Source organism: Hyposmocoma kahamanoa, unplaced genomic scaffold (assembly GCF_003589595.1).
Source record: "Hyposmocoma kahamanoa isolate Upper Pololo Valley unplaced genomic scaffold, ASM358959v1 202, whole genome shotgun sequence".
In the NCBI taxonomy this organism is placed as follows: Eukaryota; Metazoa; Arthropoda; class Insecta; order Lepidoptera; family Cosmopterigidae; genus Hyposmocoma; species Hyposmocoma kahamanoa.
In genome coordinates this window covers 15,790,958-15,802,454 of record NW_020653726.1, presented here as the reverse complement: position 1 = coordinate 15,802,454, position 11,497 = coordinate 15,790,958, and the positions used below count along the sequence as shown (strand labels likewise).

The following is an 11,497-nucleotide window of genomic DNA, read 5'->3' as shown; positions in this document are numbered from 1 at the left end:
TACTCGTGTGGGGTGCCATGTGTGCCGGCACACTTACTAAGGCATGAGTCCCATCTACAGCACACCAGCAAGAGGGCTGGCTCGGCAGCTGAGCTGGCGGAAAGATTAAAAAGCAATAAGTACCAGGATCTCGGCTGCGACTACCTTTTTACAGCCTTTACAGTCGAACCCTTTGACCCGTGGGGCCCCCGTGACCATCATCTGTACGAAATTATATCCAAAAAATTAATAGACAGTCTGGGAAACCCAAGGGCATACAAAGGGGGAACACTGCCAGCATCTTGAGCACCTTGCCGCGGGGACCCAGTTTTATTCATATAATTTAGCCCTAGTCTTACTTGCTAGTATTTAAGCTTTTATTGTACCTTAACTGTATATTTATGAAAATAAAATAATAATTATTTTTGTGAAATTACTCCACTAGTTTGTTATAATTAATACGAGTGCAAAATCGAATACTTAGAAAAAAATCCTTAAATTCGATCCGAATTAACGAATGCATTTACGATCTTATAAGTAGGTGGGTGTATAAATATTTACATATATCCCACCCTTTGGCATTCAGTTAAATGTCGTTAGATACGTATATGCACTTGCGTTGAGCAACAATAATGCATCTCCCCATGCATTTACTTAATCCTGTGGTTACGCCGAGGTAGAAGGCAGTTTAATATTAATAACTGCGTATTATCCTTGAGGTTTGGCGTGACACCATCTACCGATCGACACGATTTTGTCAAATGCGGTTTATTGAGTACTTACTATGTATGATGCCTATATTTTATCTATTTAGTAACCATCCAGCAAGATTGCGGTATCTACACGAGAATAAAACAGATAATCACAGAATCCTCCGTTTGTTCTGCAAGATGTAAAATCATCGAGTATGTAACCAGAAATAGATACGAAATGTCATTTAATTTGTTTGAAAACTATTCTGCCAAATCATTACGGTGACAACTGCGTTCCGATTGGCCAGCCCGAATTCTAAACAATTGACGAGTGTCGTCAATTCTTTCACTTCAAATCGACCAGTTTAACTTGAGCTTTGCTATAATGGTCGAACATTGAAAAAATACATATTTAATATTTAGTTACCGTCGAAATAAGGCTCCGTTTGTTTTATAATTAGATGTTTTGCTGTTTTTCCCACACCACCGAATGAAACAGCCCCCCGCAGTTAGAGATATTATCTAAATTTTTATTAAAATTGATATTCATTTATTTTTATTTGAAATTACTCCACTAGTTTGTTATAATTATTAATACGAAGATCGAACATTCAGAAAAAATTCCTTCGAGTGCCAGACGCTATATCAACTAAGTCACGGAACGAACCAGCGGACCTAACGAATTTCTGTGCTTGCGTCGTATCTTTGTATTTGGTTTTTCAACGACTTTTTAGCTGTAGCTGTAGTAGTATCTTTATTAAAATAAATACAGAATATTTTTGGAATATATGGAGACGTTGACAAGTCCTATGTGCCTGCAATTTCACCAGCACCCCAACCCGTCAAAACCGTAACGCAGTAATGCTCGCATTATTGCTTGGTAACTAGGTAACGTGACAGTACTTCCCTGGACAAACTCTTTCACAAGGAGCTCTACTGCTACTAATTAGATTTGTTAAAAATACTAAATGTATGAAAAAAAATATGAAATGTTTAAATATTTTTATCAAAATTTCTAGATCGCGTGATTGTAGAGATTTAAGTAAATTAAAAAGTGTGTGATATGGGAGTTACACACAATACGTGCACAAATTAGCGCGAAGGTGGATGAAAACTTGATGGAAGGACGACCTCGGTGTATTTATCTTCGCTAGATTATTCTAGTGAAGATAGATAGAAGGCACTAGACTATTCTCCTTATGGATATCCTCAAAAAGAGCAAGATCAAAAGTACCAAGAATAAAAGAGAGTGTACGATAATGCGACTGGAAGAATCATTAAAAAGGTATGGAAAATGCATGATCTACCACTTTGTGAATCAGAATTAATATAATAAAAGTATTATTACGGTCCTCTTTGTGGCGATCGAAATAATGTACTCTATGATAAAACGGATATGTATATTGAAAGAAGTTGCAAAATTAGTCTGGTGCTACTTACTCAGACAACTTAGAACAAAGACATAGAGTCGTATATTTAAAAATATCCGTAATGTGGATATTACTATGGAGTTATACGGTTATATTCAACTTAAGAACTCGCCGATCGTCGATATTTAAAACATATGCAAAAAATGCATCAATTATTCAAATAGAAACATCGTCTATATCAGAACTCCGAGGATTATACTTTTAAAGAATTGTTGTTAATTTTGATATTTTTGTGGTAACTTATTTCAATAAAGACAAAATTTTTATACAGATGTAAGTAACCTTAACCTTTTGTTTAAAATGATAAAAAATACGCTAAACGGTCAACGATAAGGGGTATAATAAGTAGATAAGAAAAATTGTACAATTTGCGAATTTTTTGCGTTACCTTTTTGTTCATGCTTTGTGGAGATGTACTCCATTATGTTTTTGTCGCTTTTTGTATATTTCGATTAACAAAAAGATAAACTTCAATAATGTTCAATTCCATTAAATTAACTACTTACCCTTTGTAACATCTTAATGTAGCTGCGTCGGCGTGATGAAAAACACCTAAAAATATTGATGAATTATTAATAAAAACTTTAAAGTAGTTTTCCGGTGATGGCATACTACGGTGATGCAGCATAATATTCCTTAATATATTACCAACGGCAATGACTTGTAGAATTTACCTACTGCTTGAAATTAAATCCGGGCAGATAGAAAACTTATTTCGCGACTTTTTTTACTTTCTTCTCTCTTTCTTCCTATCTACCAATTCCTTTACTATTTTCATTCATTATTTTCCTACTCTTTATTAACTTTTCGTGGTTAGCGTTACAGCTTAAAGGTCTTTGATTTGTTTTTGAAATGGAGAAACTTACAACAAGATAATAATGAAATTTCGAAACGGTATTATGAAGGTGGAGAAAGAGTGAAAAAAAGCGTTCAGGCGAGGAACTAAAGCTCTAAATAAACAATTAATATGATTAAAAGAGGAATATTATATTGTTATTACAAGCCAAAGCCAAGCCAAATTCATAATAAGATTATTATGGTTGCGTTTAGAATTAATTGCCTTTATGCTTTTTATTTTTATTGCATTTATGTAACGCCAACAAAATATTGAAAATTAAAAAATCAATCAGTGTGTACGAGGGCAGAGGTACTCAGATTAAGTTTAATTTGATTTTAAATGCTAAAAGTAATCTGTAATATTCAAACGGTCATTTGTAAAAGTAATTAACTTACTTTTTAAATTTTTGTTTTCTATTACTATACAGTACTTATTCACTATACAGAATAAATAGTGCAACATGTTTAGAAGGGTTTTATTTAATAAGATTAATAGTAAAAGATCAATATTAAATTTTTTGATCTGTTCGATTTAAAATGTATTCTTGCGGTGTACCAAAAATTAAACTAAAGCGATTCTTTTCTAGAAATGAATATATTTTCTAGATCAATGAAAATTGATGTAGAGCGCGTAATGCGTATTATTCATTGCAATGAAAAAATGAACACTTACGGTTCTTTTTTGGGATAAAAGGCAGTAACTAATACATTTTACAGAAAAATGTTATATATTCATGTTAAACTATAAGTTACGCAATACAAACTTATATAAAAATATGGATACTAAAAAAGTGTAATTCTTCAATTAGGTAAAAATTGCATTTATATTTATTAATTTTAAACTTGAAGACAGTATATTGAAAAATTCATTAATTATAGTAAACCATGACTTGAAAATTAAATTATTCAAAAAATTCAAAACTAATATTGCTTAAGTTTAAAAATGTACATATTTTTTTCAAATTAGTTTAGTTAAAAATAAATAAATAACTTACCAAAACTAATTAAGAAAATCCAAAACATTTTTTTCACTATACACATTTTTATTTTAATCCACTCGCCTTCTCCGCAATAAAATAAGTACAAATGTTTTCTTTAAAGTGAATAAAAAAAACTACTTATTTTTTCCGCCTAACATTCCTGACCGGTGTTGTTAGGCGATGCGCACGTGCAACTGGCTGTGAATTGGAAACACGCACGCGGCGGAACCGTCACTCAAGTTTTTGTATGACATCTAATAACGTCTGCAACTGGCATTTAGAGCCGGCTTATCAACACCATCGAAATTAGTGCAAAAAGAGTCCCTAATTTCAAATTATGTAAAATACAGAATTCTCCAAAATTAAAATTATGGAATGACAAAACACAAGGCATGATCTGTTGGAGACATCTCATCCTTGATATAATAAGGTCACATTTGTAAAATTACTACTTTTCAGGGCACCAATTCTGCTAAATTTGAAATCATCTCTGTTGTGTGTCGTTCTTAGATTATACTATACGCTACAATTCAACTGCTATTGCAATTTTTTGGTATTCTGTTGTTCGATTTCACGTCGATGGCGTAATGGATTAATATTATATATATTTAATGTGAAGACTAAATTGCAGTTTTAACGTGATAAAAATTTAGATATGCGTAGTAATTTCCATGGCAGTTTTAGTAAGGCAATATCGATAGTTGGTAATTGAATGATTATGGTATCACTGTCATTCCACTGAGACTCAACTGCCATTGCAGGTAGATTTTAGTATATATAACAAATATTATCACAATAATCGCAACGTAATTTCAACGGAATTACAATGACCAGGGGGTCTAAAAAGGCCGCAATGGCAGAATCATAATAATGATTAATTGACAATTCATGTTGTGAACTTTCAAACAAAACAAAAAACCCAATTAATCTGTTTGACAGTGTTCTGTGGAGGTCTCCATAGAACACTGTCAAATACGTCTGTCACTCATTCGGCTAGGGCCCATTGAAATCCAGCGTCACAACCTAGTCTCGGTTGTGACTTTAGCTGAATGGGATCACGCATGACAGTATAATATTATGTAACTTGTTGTTTAAATGTTTTTACGCTGTTTTTTGTGTTATTTTTGTTTTATTTATCTCTTCTTTTTTTTTTCGTGTGTGTCTTTTTACAATGTGGCGTTGTAATAAATGGTTTCTATTTCTATTTCTAAATAATAAAACAAAATAAATAAAAACACATTTATTTATCAACAAAACATATAAACAAACATAACGGAACAATTAAAATAAAAGCTAATGAACCGTAATGTGGGCAAAAAGGATGAAGACTCAGCATTGCTGGTTTTCAGGCTTCACCTTAAAGCTATTCACTTGCTGCATCAGACCGTCAAACACGAAGTAATTAATAGAGGCTCTCTGTGTTGCACTATATGTCAAATGTATAAAAAAAATTGTAATTAAAAACAGAAAACATTTTAAAATTGTATTTATTTATTTAGTGTTGCTAACGGATTTAACCACCGACTAATTGCTACTCGATTTCTGCACAGACAGCAGCCATTGTTTACATATTTAACATATTTAACTGCCTCCGTGGCCGAACGGTTATCATGCCGGACTGCCATGCAGAGGTCCCAGGTTCGATTCCCGGGTCGGGAGAAATATTTGTATGGCCTACATTTATTTCTCTCGTGAGTTTGGGTGTAATTTGTGGTTGTCTTCGTGTGTGTCCATGGCACCCGCGACACAGGGTTTCCCTAGTGCGGGGCTATGTTGAGTGTGTACGTTATGTGTACGTTGTATTTTTTTGAAAAAATATAGCGTATTGGCATTTTTTAATGAAGGTGGCGAATCGGAAACTGCCCCTAAACAGAGTTAAGCGAGGAACAACCAATAAACGTAAGTGCTGGTACAGTTGAGATTTAACATTGACACTGTGTGGCAGGTCACTCTAGTTAACTTAGATAATATTAATAGATGAGTTGTATTTTTGGTTTGTTTGAAAATTCATAATATGAATTGTCAATTAATCATATAATGATTTTGCCAACACGGCCTTTTTAACCCTGGAAGGGTTTCAAGATAATTAGCAGAATTAAACCCCAGGACATTGGTGTATTAGCTGACATTTCTCTAATAGAAGAGATCAAATTTCATTTAGTTGTACTTATTTTTATCAGTAGATGTAATTTTTTTTATGTACACTATATTTATTACTTTCACGTGATAAAAACATTTTTAACGTACGGTCACGTGTGGCTTTATTAATGCAAGTGGCAAAGGCGGGAAATATATAATAGGAAAGCTTACTGTATGAAACTATTGGCGAATGTAAATATGAACAAATATGAAGGGAGGTTTGCCAGGATGGAGGTTTGCCAGGAGGCTGTCTATTCTAACTATTCAGTCTAACTGCGTTCGTCATTTCCGGGCCAGGAGAAATATTTGTATGGCCTACATTTATTTCTCTCGTGACTTTGGGTGTAATTTGTAGTTGTCTATGTGTGTGTCCATGGCATCCGCGATACAGGGTTTCCCTGGTATGGGGCTACGAGTGTGTGCGTTATTATTATTAATTAATTTAAAGAATTTTTATTTCCTTTATTTCCTTACTTTGCATCCTGAATAGTAGGAATATAATGGGCGGTGGTAGCACATTGGGAATTTTTCTTTTTTATGATACCAAGTGACGGGACGAACAAGTCGTGCGCCTGGTGATAAGCGACACGCCTGTCCATAACAGTTGCAGTGCCACTCAGAACTTTAAATCGCAAAGATCCGAGGGGTAGTGCTACTGCGCCCGTCAATTCGAGACCCAAGTTGACAAGTCCCATGTGCCTGTAACTTTAGCAGCATCGTGGTGTAGTGTATTAATCATCATCAAGCCATTTATATGGCCGTGCTCAGCAAAGGCTGAGCACGGAGCTCTTCCCAGGCGAGGTTTAGGCCATAGTCTGCCGCCCTGCATGGCCCAATAGCGGGTTGATCTTGACACGTTTCCCGAGGGTTGTGGTGAAACTTCTTCGACGTGCAGGTTTCATCACGATGTTTTCCCTTCACTGAATAGCTCATGGTAAATTTCAAATTAAATTTCGCCCGAATTTGAATCCACGGCGTCTGCTTGAGAAGCGGTTGGCCAAACCTGCTCAACTCATATCGTCTTTCCATACATCTTTATCTAACATAATCTTAATATTATGCTCCGGAGTGTTATTGTAAAAACGTAGACAGTTCCCTATAAAAGGGTCGTTTACCGTATTAAAAGAAATCGTAGTACCATGAGTTTGGACTTAGTTCTAAGTTTAATATCATGGATATCTTCTATTTAATGAAATTATATATATTTTACGGGCATACAAAATATTTGAGTAAATGTGCTGTGATGTCACAGTCATGATACCAGTCTCCTTAAACTTTCCTTCTGAGAGAAACCCGAGAACCTAAACGGTACACAGAACGAATCGCTCGTTTTTGTAACACAAATATGGTTTGTATATTTGCCCGTAATCCCGTAGGACGTTATATTATGGAAGTAACTGAAGTAAACCAGTCTAGCAGTAGCAACATCGGTAAACTCACGTATTCTACGGACTACGTACGCAGCAGAATTTGAATCTGCTGGCTAAGGAATATATATCGCACTGCTATTACAATAGTGTTATAACTCAAAATATGTGAAATTCAAGACTATACTTATCCTGAACGTAAAATTTGATTCTCTAAACGTCGATAAAAGCGTCATTAGAATATTGTAAGAAACAATTGAAAGATATCTACTTAACTCAAAATGAGACCAAACTTTTTGTATGTCTTTACGCAAATATCAGTATATTTTGCGAGTAGAAAATTGTTTAGATGTCTGTAATAAACTTTAACTATGTAGATTTAAATATAAATGATATAAATTTAAATTCAAATATAAATTTGAATAATCTCTCACGGAAAGTGAGTAATTAGTTTTTTATCGATTCTGAAAAAAGTTCACATTTTGAGTTAGTACACTATTATATTAACAGTGCGATATGTGGAAACCATTGCAGTTTACTATCTAAGGTCACTCCCGAAAAGACAGCTTTATTAACAATGTCTAACTTTTCTCCATTTATTTCTATGCTTGGACTAGTCGATTTTACATTAGGTAATTTAAATTTAACACACTTTGTCTTCTTGGCATTGAGCAATAAATTGTTAGCATTAAACCAATAAACTACCTTTGAGAGGGTGTCGTTAATATTGTCACAGTTAACGTCATGTCTGTCCGTCAGCAAACAATACTATTTCGCAAAAGTTGTTAACAAAGATTGTAAATCATTAATTTAAATGAGAAATAAGAAAGGTCCAAGTAGTGAGCCCTGCAGTACACCCATTTTTACCGGAGAAACGCAAACGTCGAACATGGTTAAAAATAATACAAATAAAATAAACTAATTATAAAGGCAATCTTTATTTTTTCCTGCTTAATAAATAAACAACTACCGTAATTGGATTTCCGCGTTTAAAGTACAAAGTATCTCCATAATTTTAGTTATACATGTAGCTATAGGTATATAATATAAAATGCGGATTTTCTAATCGATCAAAGGGTAAAGGTAGAACTAAGTTGCGTAGCTCGTGCGCACACTTCAAAATGTACCAGCTTTGATCTAACTTACGCGTGGATTAACTCACAAGATTTTATAAACATGTACCGTACTCAGTTCAATAATATTTAGTAGTAGTCTGCTACTACTAAATATTATTGAACTGAGCTCTTATTATTGAGCTCATATTTATGAGCTATTATTGAGGAGCTCTGGCTTCTTGTGAAAGGTTTCGTCCAGGGAAGTACACTTTATTTATTTCAGGCGCCAAGCAGTATTAATGAGCATTGCGGTGTTCCGGTTTTAAACGGTGCTGGTGAAATTACAGCGACACGAGACTTGTCTACTTATGTTTCAGGGTGACGGGCTCGGACGCAGTGCCACTTAGATTTTTGCAATTTAAAGCTCTTGAGTGGCAATGCAAATGGGCAAGCGTGTCGCTTACCAGCAGGCGCGTGATTTGTTCGTCTTATTACTTGGTATAATAAAAAATACGTATAGTTTTTTGTTAATTTGTTCTGTTTTGTCTAAATGTAACAGATCAATGATCTGACAAGGTGAATGGGGTAAGGTCGCTCGTTATGTCATACTCAAAGTATTATATAAAAAGTTTGGGAAATCTTTTGGTATAAACTTCGACCAAGGGTATAAATTTTAAATGCTTCCTTAATTTTTTGTTAGTTCCGAACATGACATTGAAGTTATTGTTTGAAGATAAATAAAGCTATGATGAGAAAAAGATATTAATATTATTCGTCGTACATAATAAAAATATTTTTATTATGCATTATGATACCAAAACGAGTGCAGTTTTGTTACTAACGATATTTTTGAAAAAAGTATGTCAAGAAATGAAACTTTTTTTCCGGATTTAAATCGCGTATATTTGTTTTTTCAAACAAACCGACGTTTCGGGCCCTTTACAGGTCCCATGGTCACGGTTGACTGACCATGTATAAACGAATATAAAAATGTATATAAGTTAATAAATAAATAATAAATAAAAAATAAAATAAAATAAATGTCATGTGTAACAATCGCGAAAACCTAAGAACTCGAAAAGTATGTTAATACTAAAGAACTGACGGCCTCCGTGGTCGAGTGGCTTGCACACCGGTTTTCATGGTGTCGCCATCTCTAAGGTCCCGGGTTCGATCACACGTGTAGAATATACAGTGTAGAAACCCAACTTTTCTATACTGTCTCGGGTCTGGCTGTTTGTGGTCGTAGTTTCCGATTGCCATAACACAGGTGCTTTAAATTATTTTAAATATTCCTACTATAATGAAAAACACTTGTGTAAAACTAATGCATTGCCAAGGAAAATAAGTTACTTATGCAAATAAGAACTATTTTTTAAGTATACTTCTATAAAATTAATATTTAATAAATATTTATGAATGATTTTTTTTAAAATCAATCTGTATATGTAGTCGAAACCCTTGACCCGTGCGGTCCCAGTGCCCTTATTAGGGGGAATCTGCTTACAGATACCCCGGCCCCGCGGGGGCAGAGCCGGGGTTATGTGGGACTGGGCTGAACCCTGAAGGGAAGCAGCCCGACCGCACTAAACCCCCGGAGTGTTCCTCCTCTCCGCTGTAGGTACGCTGTACGGGTACGCTGTTGAACTCGTCCGCGCCCCCACCAGCGGCTGGCCGCGCCCTGCGCAGCCCCTCCTCGAGAAGGGAGACACATCGGTCCCCCGACTCCGAATGTGAGGCTCGCCGAACACCAGACGAGCCTTCCATCCCGGGCCCCTTTATGCTGGGCAACGAACTCCCCCGAGTCCGCTACCCAGGGGCCATGGGGGGCCAGGACAGCATCCACTCAACTGTGAAGTTCAGTGGCTGCTCCCCCAGCCCCCGCGGCGGATCTGATGACAGGCTCCGCCGCAACACCTGACGCGCTTCCGCGCGGACTCTCCGAAGAGAGTCCCTTGGAGCGCTCACCACGGGCCAACCGCCCACATTCGGCCGCGGAGGATAGGACGAGCGGCAACGGTACACCGACACGTCTCTTCCCTCGCGGTCCCGCCGCCACTGCATCGTCGAAAGCGGTGCAGCCCCGCCAGGGTCGCGGAGGACAGGACGAGCGGCAACGACACACCGACACGTCTCTCCCCCCGCGACCCTCCTCCTCGCGCATCCTCGCGGTCCCGCTGGCCAGACGAGCCCCGCGCGGAACGCCCTCCTCCGCGGGCCAGCCTACCACCATCGGCCGGCCCCGTGGGTTCCTCTTAGCTTCACCGTGGGATGAAATCGACCACGGCTACTAGAGCCGCCCGCCACGACAAGACCCCTTCGAGGGGGAAACCCAAGGGCCTAAACCTACCTTGTCCAAGGCATAGACGCACCTTTGGGCACCTTGCCGCGGGGACCTAATTTTTATTCATATAATTTAAAAATCCTAGTTTTACTTTCTAGTACGTGTATATTATCTTAATTATATAAAAGTTAAAGTGTAAAAAACGTGGGAAATTAATATATTGAATGATTTTGAATTGTCAATACAGTGTTTTAATTAAATAGTAAAGTAAAATTACTTTACTATTTCGACTCTACGTCATTGGTTAAGTCTAGTCGTTTTCACATAAAAATAACGGTTAAACTGCCTTCAAATTTTTTATAACATCAAGTGACGGGACGAACAAGTCGTGCGCCTGATGGTAAGCTGCTCGCCTGTCCATAACAGTTACACTGCCACTCAGACCATTAAATTGCAAAGATCTGAGGGGCACTCTTTCACAAGGCGCTCTATTGCTACTAAATCCTGAGACCTTTGTAGAAATGCTGCAGTGGCGCGGCAAATACTTATCAATTAAGTTATTGTGACTGCAAAAGTGGCGAGCGCGTGTCACGACAGTGGCGCTGCGATTGCACGTTTAAATATTGTATGAAATGAAGTTTTATATTGAATGTCAGGATATTTGACCACCACGACATTCAATAATTTTTTTGAAAAATTTCTCCTTTTCTTTTTTGAATACTTTCAATTCACTT

The 11,497-nt window shown here is 36.6% G+C and overlaps 1 protein-coding gene across 2 annotated transcripts in view; it reads right to left on the bottom strand.

Annotated features, from left to right (window-relative positions):
* Positions 1-4,083, bottom strand: part of LOC113227047 (phospholipase A1-like) — a 32,444-nt gene extending 28,361 nt beyond the window's left edge. For both annotated transcript variants that reach the window (XM_026459918.1, XM_026459917.1), the window contains exons 1-2: positions 3,934-4,083; positions 2,608-2,653 (exon numbers count right to left, since the gene is read on the bottom strand). In XM_026459918.1, coding sequence (XP_026315703.1) covers positions 2,608-2,653; positions 3,934-3,979 — 92 coding nt within the window. In that variant the 5' untranslated portion in view covers positions 3,980-4,083. The remainder of the gene's footprint in view (positions 1-2,607; positions 2,654-3,933) is intronic.
* Between the last annotated feature and the right edge of the window lie 7,414 nt (positions 4,084-11,497).